This window comes from Calonectris borealis, chromosome 15 (assembly GCF_964195595.1).
Source record: "Calonectris borealis chromosome 15, bCalBor7.hap1.2, whole genome shotgun sequence".
NCBI lineage: Eukaryota > Metazoa > Chordata > Aves > Procellariiformes > Procellariidae > Calonectris > Calonectris borealis.
The window spans coordinates 16,917,022-16,935,197 of NC_134326.1; the positions used below are offsets into that span (position 1 = coordinate 16,917,022).

Genomic DNA, 18,176 nt, shown 5'->3' on the forward strand with positions numbered 1-18,176 from the left:
CCCGTCCCGGCGGCGCGGCGGGCATGGCGGCGGGCGGGCGGCGCGGCGGCGAGGAGCTGCCGGTGTACCTGGCGCGGCCGGGCGCGGCGGCAGTGCCCCGGCAGAAGCGCGGCGGGCTCTTCTGCAGCGTCGAGGGCGCCTTCGAGAGCAAGACCCTGGACTTCGGCGCGCTGCGCGTCGGGCAGCGCCGCGCCCCGCCGCCCGCCCGCCCCGGCCCCGAGCCCGGCCCCGGCCCCGGCCCCGGCCCCGAGCCCGGCTCGGCCCTCGGCCCCGACTCGGACGCCGGCGAGCCCCGCGCCGCCTCCGACCAGGAGCGGCTCCAGGACCTGGCCCCCGCGGACGACAGGGTAGGGGCCGGGCCGGCGCGGCGGGGGCGCGGGGCGGGGGCGGCAGGGCTGGTCCCGGGACCCCGGCGCTGGGAGTCGGGGCGCGGGGGGGCGCGGCGCGCTGCTCGCGGGTGGGGAGGGGGTCGGCCGCCGCTCGCCCCCGCGGCTGGTCCTGCAGGCGGTGCGGGCAGCCGCTGTGGTGCCGGCGGTGGGCTTCTCTGCTCCGGCTGTCCGCAGTGTCCTCCTGCGTCTCCTCACGGGAGGGGAGGCTTGGCTGTCATCCCCCGGTGTGCAGAGATCCTGCGTGCGGAGCGGGGTGTCGGAGGTTCTCGGCGATAGAATCAAAGGGCCCTCGCCGCGTTACCGGGAGTGGTAAAGCTGAGCGTTAGAGTGGCTGACTCGGCTTACTACAGTTGCTCTTCTTATACTTGTATGAAAGAATATCTGCCCCCCCCCCCAAAAAAAAAAAAGGGGGGGGGGGGATTTTGGCGTTGTTACTCCAAACCAGGCTGATCCTTACCTCACGTTGACACAAACCAGAGGTAGTGATGGACATCACATTGATCTGGAAGCGGCATGACTTAAAGTATCATCAGGCACAAAGTTTCTCAACTTATGCCAAACTCAAGGTAATAATCAGATTCATCCAGCTCCACAGTGTAGATCCTTCTGCCAGAGGTTGAGACTGCTTGCTTTTTTGGTTCTGGTCCCGTTTACACCAGCGTGAGTTTGGTAGGAAGATGATTACGTTAATAGTGTTGAGTAAATTCCTCAGTTGGGATTTCAGTGAGCCTGTTGCTCATTTACATATGAGGCGAGTAAGGCCACTAGCTGGCCTGTTGGTCAACGAGTTCGTTTGGGGCTGGACTTTTTAATAAAAGTCGTCTTAAGGGCACTGGTTTTCAAGGGTGAACAGGGCAAATTAATAAAAGCCATTTTTAAAAATGGAAGCAAAAATCCCTGAAGTAAATAGCGAGCCTCCAGCTTATCCTGAAGAAGTGGTGTGGTTGACTCAGGGTCTGCAGAAACCTCAGCTTGTGTCCAGAGTGCGAACCTTAATAAACTGCAAACGTCTGTGATCTGAAGGACTAACCTCACCAGCTAGAGCCTGATGGGAGCAGAAGTGCTGAAGTGCAGTGACTTTGCCTGTTTTCATTTTGGGGAAAAGAATCAGGCTGTCCTTAATGTCTGTGATCTTCTGTAGCAACTTCTAGCTAGGCAGCGGGTTGCTTTGAGGTTTCTTCATTGCACTTTAATTTCTTCAGCCTCTGCTTTTTGGTTTCTTATTGGCACACTATTTGGTTCCTGTTACTGAGTTTTGCTCCTTTACAGCCCATTTTACAGAGTCAGGAACAAAATTAACGTTATTCCTATCAGTACCAACCTTGTCCATATGGTTTGAATAGCAGCTGCAGAACTGACCACTGCATTAACAATTTTATGCTGCTGCTTGTTGGAAAAGAAACAGAAACTCACGACGGCCTGTCTGCAGGCTTTGCTGTGAGCTTTTCTTTATTAGCTGTATGAAAAATTCGAAACAGTCTCATTCCCTTTTAAGGTCTTATGTAGACCCTTATCTCCGGAGGTTCGTAGCCGAGATTTTCCTTCAACAGCTCCTCTCTTTGATGATTTCTACTCCTAGTTTTCTTCCTCTGAGACCTTCCACCTGATAAGCATCAGGAACCAAACCCTTTTTATCTGCACGTCTTGTCTAAGACAGTGGGAAGCTTCATATATAAGTGTTCTTGTGCCTACACGGCTAGAAGGAATCATATGACTTGGTACAACAGCTTTCAAGTTCAGAAGTGTCCCAGAGTACCACAGTCCCGCTGGGAAATGCCCATCGTGCATACTGAGCCATGCCGTGTGCCTGCACAGCCACAGAGAGTTTGCTTGTGCTGAACTCTGCGGATTCAGAGCACACAAAGGCTCTTTTGTCAAGGCAAATCGAACTTCTTTGAATAATTTCACAGATTAAGAAACAGAGAGAGAGGTTAAGTCATCTACCCTTGACCAAACAACTTAGGAAAGCTGAGAATAAGAGACTTGCCTGTGCACAGGGCAGCAGACAGGGTTGCATCTCCTAATTTTTGCAGTGAGCGGTTTGTTGGAAGTACGACAGACCAACGTGGCTTTTTTTTTTTTTTTTTTTTTTGTAATGGCATTAATTACAATTAAAGCACCAGCATTTCTGCAGGAAGACAACTGCGATGTGTAACTGCCTGGTGATAACATGTGATGTCATACAGCCTGTCAGTGTAATACAGGCCCAGGTAGATGTTTCAGCCTCACTTTGCTTTATCACAAAGTCTACTGGAAGGATGAAACCTGGGCTGTGGATTCGGGGACAGGGAAGCCATAGTTACACTACAGTGAGGGATATGGCTAAGAGCAGTTAGGTGCCGTGCCTTTGCTTCATCAGTGGGAATCTGAGCTTTGCCACTTGATTCAGGGACAGGGAGAGTGACCGGTCGTTGGAGCAGGGGCCAGGGGTGACTGCTGGAGGAGGCCCTGGCTACAGATGCTGCTGCCTGTGCAGGCAGGTGGGCTTTCTGGACTCGGCCACATCCCAGTGCCCAATCCTGGTGCAGGACTCGCCGAACAAGAGACGTGCCTTTCAGGTACTCTTTGCTAAAAGCAGGAGGCCGCTTTCCCCGGTACGAGGATCTGCTACAGCAAGGGTTGTTGTTACAGAACACTTAAGATTTGGAGGAGCGATGTTGGGGGGGCAGGTTCTGCTCTGATTTAGACTATATGCAGAGACCTTGTTTAACAAGAGCGATTTAACTCGGTGCAGGTTTCTGTCAGTAATAGACTATGTGGACTCTATCCTTGTGAAGCTTCCTGCAGTTTTCCTTGAGAGCTGCCATGCCTTTTGTCTAACCAGAGTGGATTACAACGTTTATTTTACTGTAAGGAAGTCAAAGAGATTTTCTCTGTAGGTCGCGGACAACACCCTCTGAATTCCTGTGGTAAGGATGTTGACTGAGGGCTAGTAATGTATGAATAGATACTGGAGAGCTGCACCGCTTGCTTTGAGGAGCGGGGAAGGAGCTTTACATGGCAAAGGGATGCCTCTGTGCTCCGTGCCTGGGAAGAAGGTAAACCAGACGTCTGTGGTAGCTTCCTCCCTGTCCCTCCTTGCAGCTCAGCCATGCAGAGACCCTGCTTTTTCATCCTCCTGTTCAGTAACACAGGAAGGAGCACTCAGCTTCTCCAGCTCAGCACTCAGCTTACGCTCACCCCCAGACGTTTCGTCCCATCCTGCTGCATGGTTCTGCAGTGAAGTCGTCATTTCCAAGGCAACTGGCTGTGATCCCACAAACACGGGATTGCAGCTTCACCGCAGGCTGGGGCACCTCCATCGGCCTGGCGACCAGGGAGGAGGAGGAGGCGGCTCCCGCCCTTTGCAGGAGCCAGGAGTGTGAGGGAAACTACCGGGCAGCGAAAGCAGGCGAGGGGTCCGTCCCCTCCAGAAGACCCACTGGAGCCAGTCCTTGGCTTTCTCCTGGAGGTGGCCGGTGTCACACATGCCTCGTCGTGTCCAGTTGTGTGACACCACTCAGATTCAGTTAGTGATAAATCCTGGAAAGACACGCAGGGCTGCCACAAATGGAGAAGGAAGCTTGAACTAACTCGATTCTCTCTTAGTTTTTTCTTTTTTCTGACACTTGTAAAATGTGCTATGACTTCAGCATTCAGCTTTTTTGTTTCCATTGCCAGTAATTTATAGCAGAAACACCAAGCCAACAGCAGTCTTTTCCTTACCAGTGAATTTAGGATGATCTAAAAGTTGCAGCTGTGCATTGCCTTTTAGCACAGTTTAAAATCTTGCATTTATGGAAGGGATCATAAAGCACTTTGATAACATTAATTTATAACCTCAGTATCACCCCATTCAGCAGAGAGCTGAGAACAGGTTTTTGTTTTGGTTTTACTTTTTTTTTTTTAAGACAAGGGTTTGGAGTTACATTATTTCTGGTATTTCTACAAACAATAGGAATAAACCCAGGCCACTGAACTAGTTCCCACAATGCAAATACAACAGTAAAACCTGTATTATAATTCATGGAGTTTGATGCTAAATACTCTCATCTTGAAAAAAATTCTGCACATTTTTGTTTGTGTTTTTTAAGAAATCTGATGCCTGAAGCACAGCAATAAGAGGTCAGTTCTTTGGCTGTTCATGCTGGGATACAGATTATTGCCAGCAATTACGCAAAACTGCAAAGTTCGATAAACCACCCGCGCTGTGTAAGAAGACACAGATATTAGATTTCATGGGAGTTATGCGGTAGGGCTAGTTTTCTAAAGAAATGAGGGATTCAGTTGAAGAGTTCCTGCTTGCTGCAAAGAGCTTTTGTTTTACCAAAAAACTCACCTTAACATGGAAATAGCTTGATTTATCGCGCTACCTTGTGGCAACAGTCCTTGGTTTCCTCCTGTCCTCATTCTCAGCTCCGGGTGGTCAAGGCTTTGCAAGCCGGCTGGCCCTGGTGTTGTGGGTGGTGCAGCCGGAGCAGGGAGCTGGCTGGCAGATGTGGGCACCGGGGGTACCTGGCCACCACACCCGTAAGGCACCGTGACGGTGCGCCAAGCTCACACAGCCGGGGCTTTGGAAGGACACTGCAGTTGTTATTCTGGGTGGTATGTTCTTGAAAACCTCTTGCTTTTCCTGGGAAAATGTAGGTCTTTATGGAACTTTCACGAAGAAAAGAAACTGGGTTTTGCAGCCAGGTGTGAAAAAGATGGGTTGACTGATCACTCAGTCTCGCATTGATCCAGCCTGTTCTCAGCCATCTCGAAGCAGATCTCTCTCTTCTGAAAAGGCAGGAGCACTGGGTGGGCTGGCTGACATGACCTGCAAGATGAGTATTTCTGCTAGTGCCTGTCTTTTGTGTCATGACCCCGGGACGTGCAGCGTTTAGAGGGATTCTGGCCTGATGGTTTAGAAGGGGCTCGTGTGAAGGCAAGGAGTTTGTTTCTATGTCCATGATAGGGTTTATAATGCTCTTTACCTTTGCAAAATGATACCCCAAAAGACTCTTTATTTAAAATAAGAAGCTAATGATATTTTTTTCTCCACATTTAACAACTAATAATAGATTGTAGCTCTGGCACATTTTATGGGAGCAATGGGGCATCACCAAGCATGCCACGAAGTATACCGTATACAAGATGCTCTAGCAATAGCCCATTGCAGCAGGTAGATGCTTCTTTTAATACTGCTTATTTTTTCTGAGGATGTCAGAAAACACAGCAAGACCTGCACGTGTAGTATTTCCGGGTGCTGCATCAGGAAAAGTCTGTTTTTATGAGTAGCTTCCAGAGTAGCTGAGATTGCTTCTCCCTTGACCACAGACCAGCAGTGGGCTCGCTCAGTACTCTGGTGGGGGACACCACAAGAAAAACACCTGCAGCAGGATGTGGCATCAGTGATGCAGCAACTTTTCTCCCCTGAAGTGGTTTTGGCTGATGAAGCCCAGGAGGGTACAAGGGGCCTCTGTCCCTGCCAAGCTGCTGGCTTTAGGGTGAGGCGTGGAAATGAAGAGCTGATTCCCAGGCATCTCTGGTCCTGACAGATGCCGAGACCCTTCCCAGGTAGTGATGATGGAGGTCCTGCTCAGCGGCCTGGACAGACGAGCAGGACAGAGGAGGAGCCCGCGGTGCCTGGCTCCAGCCCCGAGTGAGTCTGTGCCTGTAGGACAGCCCTGAGGCTGCCGCTGCCCTGAGCTGGTCCCGTGCCGCAAGTGTGGCCCGCTGGCACTCGGCCCTGTGTTTCCCAGCTGAGCCAGGACTTGGAGCTGGTCCCTGGAGGTGTCCGCTGGCACCCGGCCCGGGTGCGACAGCCCCACTGGCCGAGCGCACGGAGCGGGGCCTCCTCCACCAACTCCCTGGGGCTGGTTAAACCGTGCAAGGTGGGATCGGTGCAGCCCACCAAAGGCAGCCTGGGGTGGTGGGACAGGGGCGGCGGGCGGCCTCGCCGCACCCTGCGCTGGCCCCTTCGCACGGAGCCAGCAGCAGCCTGGGTGCTTAAAGCAGGGTGTTTGCTACTGAAGCACAAGTTACAGTTTCCCAGAGAAAGCATCATCAGTGGTGTGAGCCGGGAGGGCCGCCATCAGGAGGAGCAGGCCGGGGCGGAAACGGAAAACCTCCATCGGCCCCAAACACACTTGTCCCCTGTGCCCATGGCTGTCACAGTCCTCTCGCAGCGTGGCTTCCCGCCATCTCCCACAGGACTCCTGCTGCGGGCCTTTGAGGAGAAGCCAGAGGAAGCGCATGGCCTCCCGGTCGGCAGTGCGGGCGTTTGTCTGAGGGGGCCGGGAAGGAGATGAGGAGGGCAGGGGAGAGCGGGCAGCAGGAGGGCTGGGCAGGGCCTGACGGGACAGGCCGCTGTCCCCTCTGTCGCTTGGCGCTTGCGGCGGACGGCAGCCTGTGCAGGAGGCTGCACGCCCCGTCCCCCCGTCTCGGTGCCCTGCCGTCCCCAGGGAGGCTGCCGCAGCCTGCCTCGCTGCGGGGCGGCTGGGCTGGGGCTCGAGCAGGGATGGGGGTGTTGGAGCTGTGCGTGGTCAGCTGCAGCACGGAGGTGTCGCTGGAGCCTCCTGGCAGGTAGCATTCAACCGACAAACATACTGTGGGAGCCAAACAAACTACATGAGCCCCGTGGACGTTTCTTGTTGTTCTTGCAAATTTGTGTGACTTTTGAGATGCCCATTTTAGGAAAAAAAGGAAAACAAGAATTCTGAGAAGTAGCTAAACATTTTGAGATTTGCAAGGCAAGACTCACTGCTTTCTCGCTTGGAAGAGTCTTTGTTGTGTTGGAAACTCCTCTAAGCGTTTTTTATGAACATAGTTGAAAGTGTCAAACACAAACTTCAGTAGGTTTAAATTGAAATGAAACATTGTGGTTTGGCCGCAGCAAAATAGTTGGCTCCATCCAAAATAGTCTTTTCCTTTTCTTTTTATCTAAGATACCAGTACCTCCAACAGGCCAGGACAACCCCAGCTCTGCCTGTCCACCAGGTGGGAGGAGTGTTTGTCTCTGATATGTGCCAGGCGTGCCACCGGCAAGGTGGACTAGGCTTTTGGGGGCTTTCGTTTCCTAACGACGGTGTCTTGCTGGCAGACAGGCAGCTGCCAAGACTCGGGTCTTCCAGGAGGATTCAGCGGGGTCCCGGGGTTGTAGCTCAGCAGCTTTTCTGTGTCGCTACGCTGCTCTGCTCTCCTTGTGCCGCGCGCCTGGCGGCGGCCTCCTCCCGGGCAGGGCGAGCAGGGCGCTCGGTGGGCTCTCATGCTGCTTCGCTTTTGCAGAAAGGTTTTGCTCGCAGTCCCGTCTGGGCAGCCAAAGTCCCACAGCGGTTGGGCTGGAGCAGTTGGCGCCTTCCGCACCGGACACGTGGATCACGGCAGCGCGGAAGAAGCTGAGCTCTCGTGTGCAAAGGAAAGGGGGACTTGGAAATGGCCTGACCCTGTGCAGACCCTGTGCATACCGGGCTGCCAGCGCTGGAGTGTGAGCATGCAAATCGACTAGGCGGATGCAGCTCCATAGGAAAATTGTGTGGGGCTTAAAGGGAGGGTGTGTGAACTGTTCGGTGGGAAGCTGTATGCATCTGTGTTAGACGTGACTCTTCTCCAGTATTGCTAGTGACCTGGAAGGAGAGGTGCAGCATGTGGGCAGGTGATAATGATGTTGCGAATGCCAGCTGGGGAGGAACAATCCTGATGTGGTCTTGAGGACTCGGAGATGCGAGCCGGGAATGATAAAAAGAGATTCAGCTCTGAAAAGTGCAAGCAAACAGACCTAGAGAAAGACTGTAAAATGTAGATGCCATTGCAAATGGCATCAAAACAAGGAGATTTTTGTGATGAGACCCAGAAAAGTTATTTCATGTGCGTGGCCTACTCCCCAGAGATGGTCTCGGTGAGTGCAAAGCTGGTCACTGACCATCAGCCCTAATCCTGAGGAAAACCGTGGTGGAGACCAGCTAGAGCTGCGTTTGCTTTGTTTCTTTATTTCAGGCAAAAGCTTCCCCTACACGGACCCCTTCCACTGTCACCTCTGCGAAGAGGTGGAAGGCGGAGAAGGTTGATGTTTTCTGCCGGGGAGCAGTTGCTATGGATGGCTGGAGGAAACGGGAGGAAGAAACAAAAAACAAACATGCCGGCAGCCTTCCTGGAGACAGGGCTGAGAAGCTGGAAAATATAGCTGGACCTTGGCTTGTTCAGCTGGGCTGGCTCTTGGCTGTGGGTCGGATCCAGCAGCATCTTTCCCATCGCTCTGCTGGGAACAGCCAAGCTCCATTTTACAACACACGGATTTGGATCCAGTAAAGGGTGTTTCCGTTTGGCTGAGGGGGGAAAAAAGTGATGCTGAGCAGAAAGCTCACACCTTTCTAGTCCTTGCTCTGCACGTTAAAGGGGACAAGACGAGACAGACTCGGGCTGGCCCATCTGCGCTCTGAGGGAATTGAGCCATTTCAGTGGAAATCCAGATGCTCTTGTGTAGCCAAAGCTCACCCCACGGATGGAGCTAAGTATGAAGTGGAAGCCATCTCCCTCCAGGCTTGGCATTAGTGTTTTGCCAGGGTTGACCTTTCGGGGTGAGCGGTCTCCTCTGGGCCAGGCGCAGCAGGAAGGAGGGAGGGACGCAGCTGCTTGCAGCGGGAGCAGGCGTCCCCAGCGGATGGGTGCTGTGTGCCATTGTCCCCATTGCAACAGGCAGCGCGACATCCAGATAGCTCGCTGCCCCGTCCCGGGTGCTGGTGTGGCTGCAGGTGTTGTTGTGGAGGCTGCAGGATGTGTCCTAAAGAACAGGATTCTCTCCGCTGGGAGAAGAGCTGTGCCACCATCGCAGCTGCACTTACCCTGCTCGTGGCACGAGTCTGGATCTGTTCATGGGTGGGGTTTGAGTCTGTCTGTGGTTTACAGCATCTGGTTTTCTCTGGGATGTAAAATAGATGATGCTTCCAGCGAGCTGAGCCAGCCTGCTGGCAGGAACCAAGCCCAGCCGGGTACCTTCAGTTTTAGAGATGCCTGAGGAGAGCGAAGCTCTCGTTAGCCTGGCTTTCACCAATTAGAGAAGGGGTACCCATGTGCTCCCCGTGTCTGCTGGCCAGCGGTATCACACCTCCCGCAGAGGATGCAGTGAGGTCTTGATGTCCCTGGACTTTCTTTTTTCGCGGGGCTCTTTGCTCTGCTAGCACAGCAGCCTGCAGCAGAGCCTCTGCTTGTGGCTGAGGACTGAAGAGTTATTTTTAAGCGTTTCTTTGGTGCCCTGGATCACCACCCGCTTGACCAAGAGCCTCCTTGTCTTAGCATTGCTGGGAGGATCCTGTCCAGGTTGGGTGTCTCGTGTCCGTGGGGCAGGCCATGGGGCTGGGGCTGTCGGAGGCGCCGGTGGGTGGGAGAAGGGCTGCAGGGAGGGACAGGAAAGGTGGCAGCAGCACCCTCCAGCAGCTGCACCAGCCGTGGGTCCCAGAAGGTCCTGCCCTGCACTCTGGTGACATCCTGTGGCAGGAGCACCCGTCACCGGCCCTGCACTGCTGGCACCGGGCATTGATGCTGGGCTAAGGGCTGGATGGAGGATGAACAATTCTGGCAATGAAATGTCTCTCGGGGCATTTTTTCCTGCAAGTCTGGCTCTATGCTCCGCTACTTCTGCTTCTTTACCGTACTGCTGCCTTAATTTAGACCCTACTTCTGCACTCAGTTTTTAAGCCCTTGAGCTCCCGAGGCCATTTAGATTCAATTTTTGCCGCCACATACCCTTGAGTTCTGCAAGGTGCTGCCACCTTCTTGCTCTTGTGTTTCTTTCCCCTGCCTTTTTTCCTGGTGTAATTTCTGCTGTGAGCCTGGGAGCTTTCTGCTACCCTCTGGGACGACCACATCCTTTCCGCAGCTTGTCCTGCAGGGCCTGCAGTGGGGCTGGGGGCTGCAGGGGGGAGCAGCTTTAGCCCCCCTGGGAGGCAGCGGTTGGTGAGTATTTCCAGTTACCAGCCTGCCCGGGGGAGACTGGCTCCCTTCGTGCTAACCCTGCAGCCTGGGCAGCGAGGAGCTCTTGCAGAGCCCAGCCCTGCACTGTCCCAGCTGCAGGTTCGGGGAGCCCCCACCCCAACGGAGGCCACCCACTCCTCCTGCCTGAGGAGCTGCCGCCTGTTCCGGGAGAGGAGGGCGATTCGACGTCCCCCCGGACGCCTGCACTCGCTCCCAGCAAACCTCGCCCCGGGAGCGCTGCTGCATGTCCTCAGCTCGGTTTGGTTTTTCAGCCTAGGTTGGTTCTTCCAAGGCTTGCGGGGCAAGCAGTGCAGAGAAGGAAGACATCAGCTGGGAAGGGAGCCGCAGGGCAGAAACCCTGGAGCTTGGATCGGGGGCAGTGTGAGAGAAAGGCACAGAATCGTTAATGTACATAATCAGTAACAAAACTGTGGCATACACACCGCTCTGCTGGGCTCTCCGCATTTCCATCGTGCCTTTGAAGGGAGGAGCTGGAGAGAGGCGATTGTCCTCCGGAGCTGGCAGGGGTGAAACGTCTCACCCGGTTGCTGCTGATGCTGGCAGTGGTGCTGAGCAGAGGGACAGAGTCCCCAGCAGTGCCCGGTCCCGCAGCTGAGCGGACCCAGCCCCAGGAAAGGAAAAGCACTTGTTGAGCCACCCAACTCAAGGGTGTTTCATTGCTCTGCAGGATCAGGCTGTAATTGAATTAATTGGCCTTGAAGCAGCAGTCACTCGTGTACACATATTAGAATATTCCATTTGACATGTTTGGTTTCAACCTCCTTTATTTCTGGCAAAGAGAAGAAACAGCTTCTCCCTCGCCTGGACACCTTCTCTGTGTGCATGTGGGGTGCAGGAGCTGTTCTGTGGGGGTGAGACTCCCCTGCTTTGGTGCAGGGAAGGGTCGGTCTTCGCAGCCTGAGGTTGGTCAGCTCTCGGAGCCCTGCAGTCCTGTTCAGACTGTGGGAATCCCGGGGGGTGTTTGCAAAAGCACCAACGTCCCGTTGTCTGAAGGAGAGGCAGCCGGGAGCCGAAGGCAGGCTGGCTCCAGCACGGCTGGGGTCCCGAGGGATGTAGACATGAGGCTACCAACTGATTTCCCACAGGCACTTGGCCACATAAGTATGTCCATGCCCAGGAGTTTAAGTCACTGTTGAAGGTAGCAGTTAGGTCCTGCCGTCGTTAGATATTTTTGAAGTGTAATTTTTTGTCACCATCCAATAGGAATTCAAGGTGCTCTTTTTTTCTTCTTTCTTATTTTTCTTTTTATTCCCCCTCTTTTCTTTTAAGGACAAGTAACTAAAGCCTGGCTGGCTTTTCCAGCTGAAATGTAGTTATGTGGTGGGTGTCCATTTAATTGATCTATGAGGGAGTTGCTCACAGTCTGTGGGAGTGAGCCCTGCCTGCAGGCAGATGTCCCTGGGAGAAGCAGTATTAGGGTGGTGGTCTTGAATCCCCTGCCTGCAGCAGGCTCGAAGCAGGCAGGGGCAGAGTGTGCTTTCTGGAGCCGAGTCTCCATTGTGCCTCCGAACGCTGGCTATCCAGAGGTGGGCTTGCTCCGGAGAAATGAGGGATCTGGTCATTCATGAAGCCTGTTGAGTGCTGGGCCTCTCAGCTACAACTGGTAGCAAAAGCCTGTGATGAATGCCATGTCAGCACCACCAACTGCCCCATCCCACCTTTCCCTCCCTCTCTGGCCGCTGTCACTCTTCCGCATCGGTGGCGGTTAGGAGTCCTGTACAGTAGACTAAAGCACCCTGGTGTTAGGCCTGTTCTTAATTGCCTTGTGTGGACAGCGTAGGGTAGTCCACAAACCTCAAGGTGGCCCCAAGCCAGAGGGTGCAAACTGATGTTTTGTTAGGGACGTTGTCTTGGCGTTTGCTGTGGGCACGCTGGAGTCGCTGTGGGCTCCTGACAGTCAAGGGCAATCCCTTCCAGGGCCTCTGCTTCTCCAGAGCCTTTGTTACGTTCTGTGAAGCATCATCTCAGACGAGGATTTTGTGGATGGCATCGTCTGTCGCCTCAGTCCAAGGGAGAAAGAAAGGAATGGCCCTGAAATTGCTCTGACTTCTAGTCCTTAATAGGGCTGCAAATAAATTCTGGCTTGAACAGTTACCCACCCTAATGTCAGTTTGGACAGGTGATTGAAATCGCAGTAATCCAGCTGGAGTGGCAGTAACACCTACTGCTTTTAACGTCATGGTTCCTTGAAAACACTAAGTGCTGACTTAGAAGTTTAGTTTCTTCCAGGCCATACATCTGCTGATTTCCCTCCTTGTTTCCACTGCCAATGTATATTCTAGCCAGGAGAAAACTAAGTAGAATTGCTCTGCTGCGGAAAAACTTGCGTCACTGCCCGCCACCTGCCTTGCACAACGTGGAGACTGTCTCCTGCTGCCTCCTGGCAGACCTCATGTGCATCCAGCACAAGCAGCTGAGTTTCAGATTCCTTCCCATTCATGTCTGCTCCAGAGTGGGAGTCTGAAGGGCTGCAGAGCTCCATGTTGCCTCTGGGAGATGGTGTGGATGGTGGGAATGGTGCAAAAGCCAGTGTAGTTGTGAGTGTTTCTCAGTAACAGAGCCAGCGGGCTCTCTTCCCAGTTCCCTCCAGCTCTGGCTGTCAAGTTGAACATCAGAGGTTGGGAGAGCTGGAGCCAACAGCACTGAATAGCGTGATCGTCAAATGCTTGTGAGCACTCATCACTTGGAGCTGGGCTCCCCCCCCCAGAAGTAAGGGTGACTCCATGGATCTCAATGGGAAGGGGACAAAGAGTGTGGAGCGAGAGCCACAGCTCTGGGTCAGCAACCCCCTTCCTCCAGGGATGGCACGCACAAGCACAAGAAGAGCTTCTCTGAAGCGTGGTTGAAGTTCCTGGTGTGCTGGGATGGGAGTGTGTGACCAACCTCTTGAGATACCACATCCTGCCAGAGGTTCCATCTGGAGAGGGTGCACCAGCTGCAGTGTTTCCATTCACTGTGCCCGAGGTAGCTCAGCCCCTGAAAACTCATCTGCTAGGAGAGAAGAGGGGATGGTTTTATGCAAAGAATACATATGGGGAGGAGGAGATCGCATGCGTAGGGACGGGCTATCCTGGCAAGTCTGCTGAACATTATGACATTTGAGCCCGGATTATTCCATGATGGATTATATTCACTGTACCTCAGTGGTGCCTGTCTCTAAGAGCTGTTCATCAAAGATGTGTAGGGCTGGTGGGATCTGCTGTCATCCTTTGCACTAGCGCTGGGTCATTAGCATCCTGGTCTTTACAGACAGGTGATGAGCCTGGCTGCTGAGCATTGACAGACCACAGTCAGAACTGGCGACAAAGTCCTTGCAGCAGCAGCACATGCCTTCCACTCTGTGTTCACACCGCTAGTGTTCCTCATCATGCTCCTGTCACCCATCGTGGCTGTCCACAAACATCTAGTGCCATGTTACCCCTGTAGGTGTTTCTGAGGAGGTTATGAGCTGTAAGAGTATTGCAATTTTTAAATAACTCTCAGATTGACCATGCTTCATGTTGAGGATGTTTTGAAGCATGCGAGTAACACCTTGCCGACTGCACCTGGAAGAGGTCCTATGGAAAAAAATCTTTCCATTTTGAATGTTTTGGGCCCAGGGCAGCATGTTTTACTGTGTATTTGTGCAGGTGTCACATAGCAACCAGGAGGAAAGCACATCTCTTCAAAAGAAGGGTCTGAAGTCACCATGGTTGGCCAGCATCCAGGGGGGCCGATGCGAGCTTGGCTCTTGAAACTGTCCAAGTGCTCAAGTGAGCAGCATCTGTCTGCATAGTCATTTTTCTATTATTAACTAATTAACTGCTACTCCAGACAAAGTACCATGGTACCAGCCAGCACAGGGATACTCTTAAACTTTCTGGAAAATGGGTGCGTGAAGTTTCAGGAGGTTTGGCGATAGGAGTCAAGGGTCTTTCTCATGTCCCAGCCCCAGCCAGTCTAATTTCAGTAGAGACCAGGACTTGTTCTTGAAACATCGCATCATCGTGGCAAGAACAGTACGGTCTGGTATCTTATCTCGTCCCCACACCCTCTTCAGTCGCAGAGACTCCAGCACAGCCCTGCTCCCCCATTCCCTTCCTGGCACTTGCAGACATCTCCCTGCCCGTGGATCCACCGGGGAGGGGGAAGGCTTTCAGCCCGTCTCCTGCCGACTGCTGGGGTGCGCCAGCTCGCAGGCAGCAGCATGGGAGCTGGGGGAAGGGAGGCAGCAGGCAGTGGTCCAGCTGGGCCAAGCAGTGCATGCAATTTTGCAGATACCCTCGTAGTCATGGCAGTGATAAATAGGTTATTGAGAAGCTGCTGACTTTCACTTTAAGCCGGTGAAAGCTTTTTGGGTTTAGAATAAATATGTATTAAGTAAAACTTTCTACGACCTTTAGTGGAAGCACACGCAGAATAACAGACTCGGTGAGTAATAAAAGCTTTGGGCTGGATTACTGAGCCAGTGGAGACATCAAAGCTTGTGGTAGGGGAGGGCTGCCATACCAATCTATGTACTTCTTAAACCCTTCAGCGAGGAGAACATGTAATTAACACTATGGAGTGTGACCCTCCACTGAACCCCGGCAGAAGAGCACGCGCTCCAGGCAGTCCACGCTGCGATCACCCGCTTCCCCAGAGCTTTGTAGCAGTCAAAGTTGGCTGCAGCGTCAGGGGTTGTGCTACGAAGATTGCTTTGCTTGTGCATGCAGTGGTGAGCAGAGTGCTCTTTGGGCCCCTGCAGCCATTGCAAACCATGGTTAGGGTCTAGTTTGGAAAGCAAACTAGAGGGTTGAGTATTGATCATCCAGGTCAGACGGCTTGTTTTTCTAGCAGGAGCCAGAAATCAGATTTACAGCAATGCCTGTGCCAGGCGTGGCTGTAAGATTTGGGTAGCGGAGGACATACCATTAGCTGCTGCCTGGCAGGACCTGTAGGAAGATCTCGCTGATGGCGTTCAGAGCTCTGCACATGAGAAGAGTCACAGCTGGGAGAGAGAGTGAGATTCAGGCCCGGCCATGGCTCTGTAGGGCGGCGGACCTGCCGGCAGCATCGTGGATGGTGTCAGACAGGAGAGGGCAGACAAGTTCTTCCCGTCCATCATAGCACAATTCCAGCTGGCCCAGTCCTGGCGTCCCAGGCCCAGCATCGTCCGTCTCTGCACATGCTGAGTACTTGTTACCAATTCCACAGTTTAAACCTTCCTACCAAGATCACAGCTGAGGAAATACAGAAGTCCTTGGTGCTGCCAAGACTGGGGGTGTTTACATAGGACACAAGATTCCCGGAGTCAGATGTGTAGTGCGTATTTTTTTTTTTTTAAAATGTTTCCAATTCTTGTGCTTGTGAAAGTAAGTTTAAGGTGATCCAAATGCACTCCAGCAGTACCAAAAAATGCATTCTTTTAGAAATCTCTTTCATTTTTACTTACTATTATTACATGGAAAAGTTTCAGCTTGCGAAGAGCCCTGTTTGTGGCCTGCTCCCCCGGTTGCCCTCTCTGCGGGCTGGGCCCGGGGTTCAGACCTGGCCCCGCATGGGCTGGCTGCGTAGCCCCTCCACAGCCACCCCAAGCCCAGCGCTTCCCCGGCAGAGGGGCCTGGGCCTGGAGGCTGGGTTCTGCCCCGGGCAAGCTGCATGGTGGGCCATGTCGTGTGTGCGGCAGCTGGTGCTGGTGCCCAGCACCTGGCGTGCGGAGGCTGGCGAGCCCTGCTCGGTGCACAGGGAGTTGTGTGCGGTGAACGGCGCGCGGTGCGCGGTGCACTGAGAGCGGTGCCTGGAATACAGTACCAGGATACCCGGTGCACTGGGAGCAGTGCCTGGAGCCCAGTACCTGATATCGGGTGCACTGGGAGCGCTGCCCGGGGCCCGGTACCCGATACCCGGTGCACTGGGAGCAGTGCCCGGAGCCCAGTACCTGATACCCGGTGTGCAGGGACTCGTGCCCGGAGCCCAGTACCCGATACCCGGTGCACTGGAAGCGGTGCCCGGGGCCCAGTACCTGGTATTCGGTGCACTGGGAGCGGTGCCTGGAATCCAGTACGCGATACCCGGTGCACTGGGAGCAGTGCCCGGGGCCCAGTACCCGATACCTGGTGCACTGGAAGTGGTGCCCGGGGCCCAGTACCCGGTATTCGGTGCACTGGGAGCGGTGCCCAGGGCCCAGTACCCGGTGTTCGGTGCACTGGGAGCGGTGCCTGGAATCCAGTACGCGATACCCGGTGCACTGGGAGCAGGGCCCGGGGCCCAGTACCCGATGCCTGGAGCGCAGTACCCGATACCCGGTGTGCGGGGACTGTTGCCCGGAGCCCAGCACCTGATACCCGGTGCACTGGGAGCGGTGCCCGGGGCCCAGTACCCGCTGCGCGGGGAGCGGTGCCCGGTGGCGGGGCGCCCCCTGGCGGTCGCGGGCGGCGTTGTGGGCGGGGCGGGGCGGGGCGGCCGTCCGTCCCCGGTGGCGGGTGGCACGGCGGGCGGCGGCGGGCGCGGGCTCGGGCTCGCCTTTGTGCCGAGCCGGTGCGGAGGGCAGCGCAGACGGCGGCGGGTCGGGCCGGGCGGGCGGCGCCATGTCGTACCAGGGCAAGAAGAACATCCCGCGCATCACGGTGGGTGCCGCGGGCGGGGCGGGGCAGGGCGGGCTGTGCCGGGGGCGCTGCCGGTGCCGAGCGCCCCGCGGGGCTGCCGGGGAGCGCGGGGCGGGCGGCGGTGCGCGGGGCGGGCGGCAGGCACGGTGCTGGTGTCCGGCGCTGCGGGCCGGACCGGGGCGGCGGCGGCGCGCAGACAAAGAGCCGCGGCGCGGCCCGGCCCGCCGCCCGCGCAGGTGTCCCGGCTCCGCCGGTCGCCCCAGGCTGGGCAGAGCCGCGCCCCGGCGGGCTCAGCCCTGGCTGGAGCTTCTGCGGCGGCCGGTGCCCGGCGGCACCCGCTCCCCGGGCATTGTCAGCGTCCCCGCCTGGAGCAGCCGCCCGGGGCAGCCTCCCGCAGGGCCGCTTAGCAGGGCGGTGACCCGCCCGGGCGCAGACCGGCCCGGCAAGCCCATCGCACGGGCGGGCTTCCCTCCGAGCGGGGCCGGGGGCGCCGGCGGGGAGCGGGCTCCCGCTGCCGTCCGGCCTGCCCGTGCCGTGGGCGGCCGTTCCCGGTGCGCGGCGGGGCCAGGAGCGCGGCTCCGGCGCGGGTCCCCGCTGTCCCGGAGCGCGGCCGGGGCGGGGAGCGGTCGGGCGGGCAGGAGCCGCCGCGGGCGGGGGGTGCGGTCCAGCGAATGCCTCGGCTGGCCCGCAGGGCGTTCTCCGCGCTCGGTGCCAGCCGCTGCATCCCGAGCCGTTCTTCTGTCTTGCCGCATCAGGTGCAGCGGTCCCCGTCGCTGGCGCAGTAGCGCAGGGACCACACCTACCGCCAGCACGACACAGCCACCTCTCAGCGAGAAGAAAGACTGGCTGACATGTTTTCTTTGAAGGTGCAGGGAGCCCCACTCCCCGGGGTCCCACCGGCGCCTCTCTGTGCTGACCTCTCTTCGGGGCTTTCGTGCCCTGATCCAGCTTGTGCCTTCCTCTGCCGGGTGCAGCTGCTTTCCCCGGGCCCTCCCTAGGGGAGGCTGCGTGGGGCTTTCTTCTGGGAAAGCGATCAGGTCTTTCATCTTGTTGATGGCTTTCCGCTGGCTTTGTATAGCTCTTGTTTTTCCCCCTGAGGACAGCTTTGGCCCCTTGAAGAAAAAGGAGAAGCAAAGCACTTGAGCTTCATTATTCCTTTTAATGTACAGATGTGAACAAAATGCTCCCAAAGAAGCACAAAGATCATTAACCACTGTAAAAAGAAATTCCTTTGTCAGCCCAGATTCAATTGTTTTGATAAGCAATATTA

General features: G+C 55.5%; 1 protein-coding gene across 2 annotated transcripts in view; it reads left to right on the top strand.

Moving 5' to 3' along the window:
• The first annotated feature begins 23 nt into the window (after nucleotides 1–23).
• The window catches only part of DPYSL3 (dihydropyrimidinase like 3), a 42,058-nt gene continuing 23,905 nt past the window's right edge, over nucleotides 24–18,176 (top strand). The window contains exon 1 of one of the 2 annotated variants that reach the window (XM_075164432.1): nucleotides 24–347. In XM_075164432.1, coding sequence (XP_075020533.1) covers nucleotides 24–347 — 324 coding nt within the window. Of the gene's footprint in view, nucleotides 348–15,658; nucleotides 16,928–18,176 lie in introns of those variants that run through there. The other variant, XM_075164433.1, reaches the window with a different exon arrangement.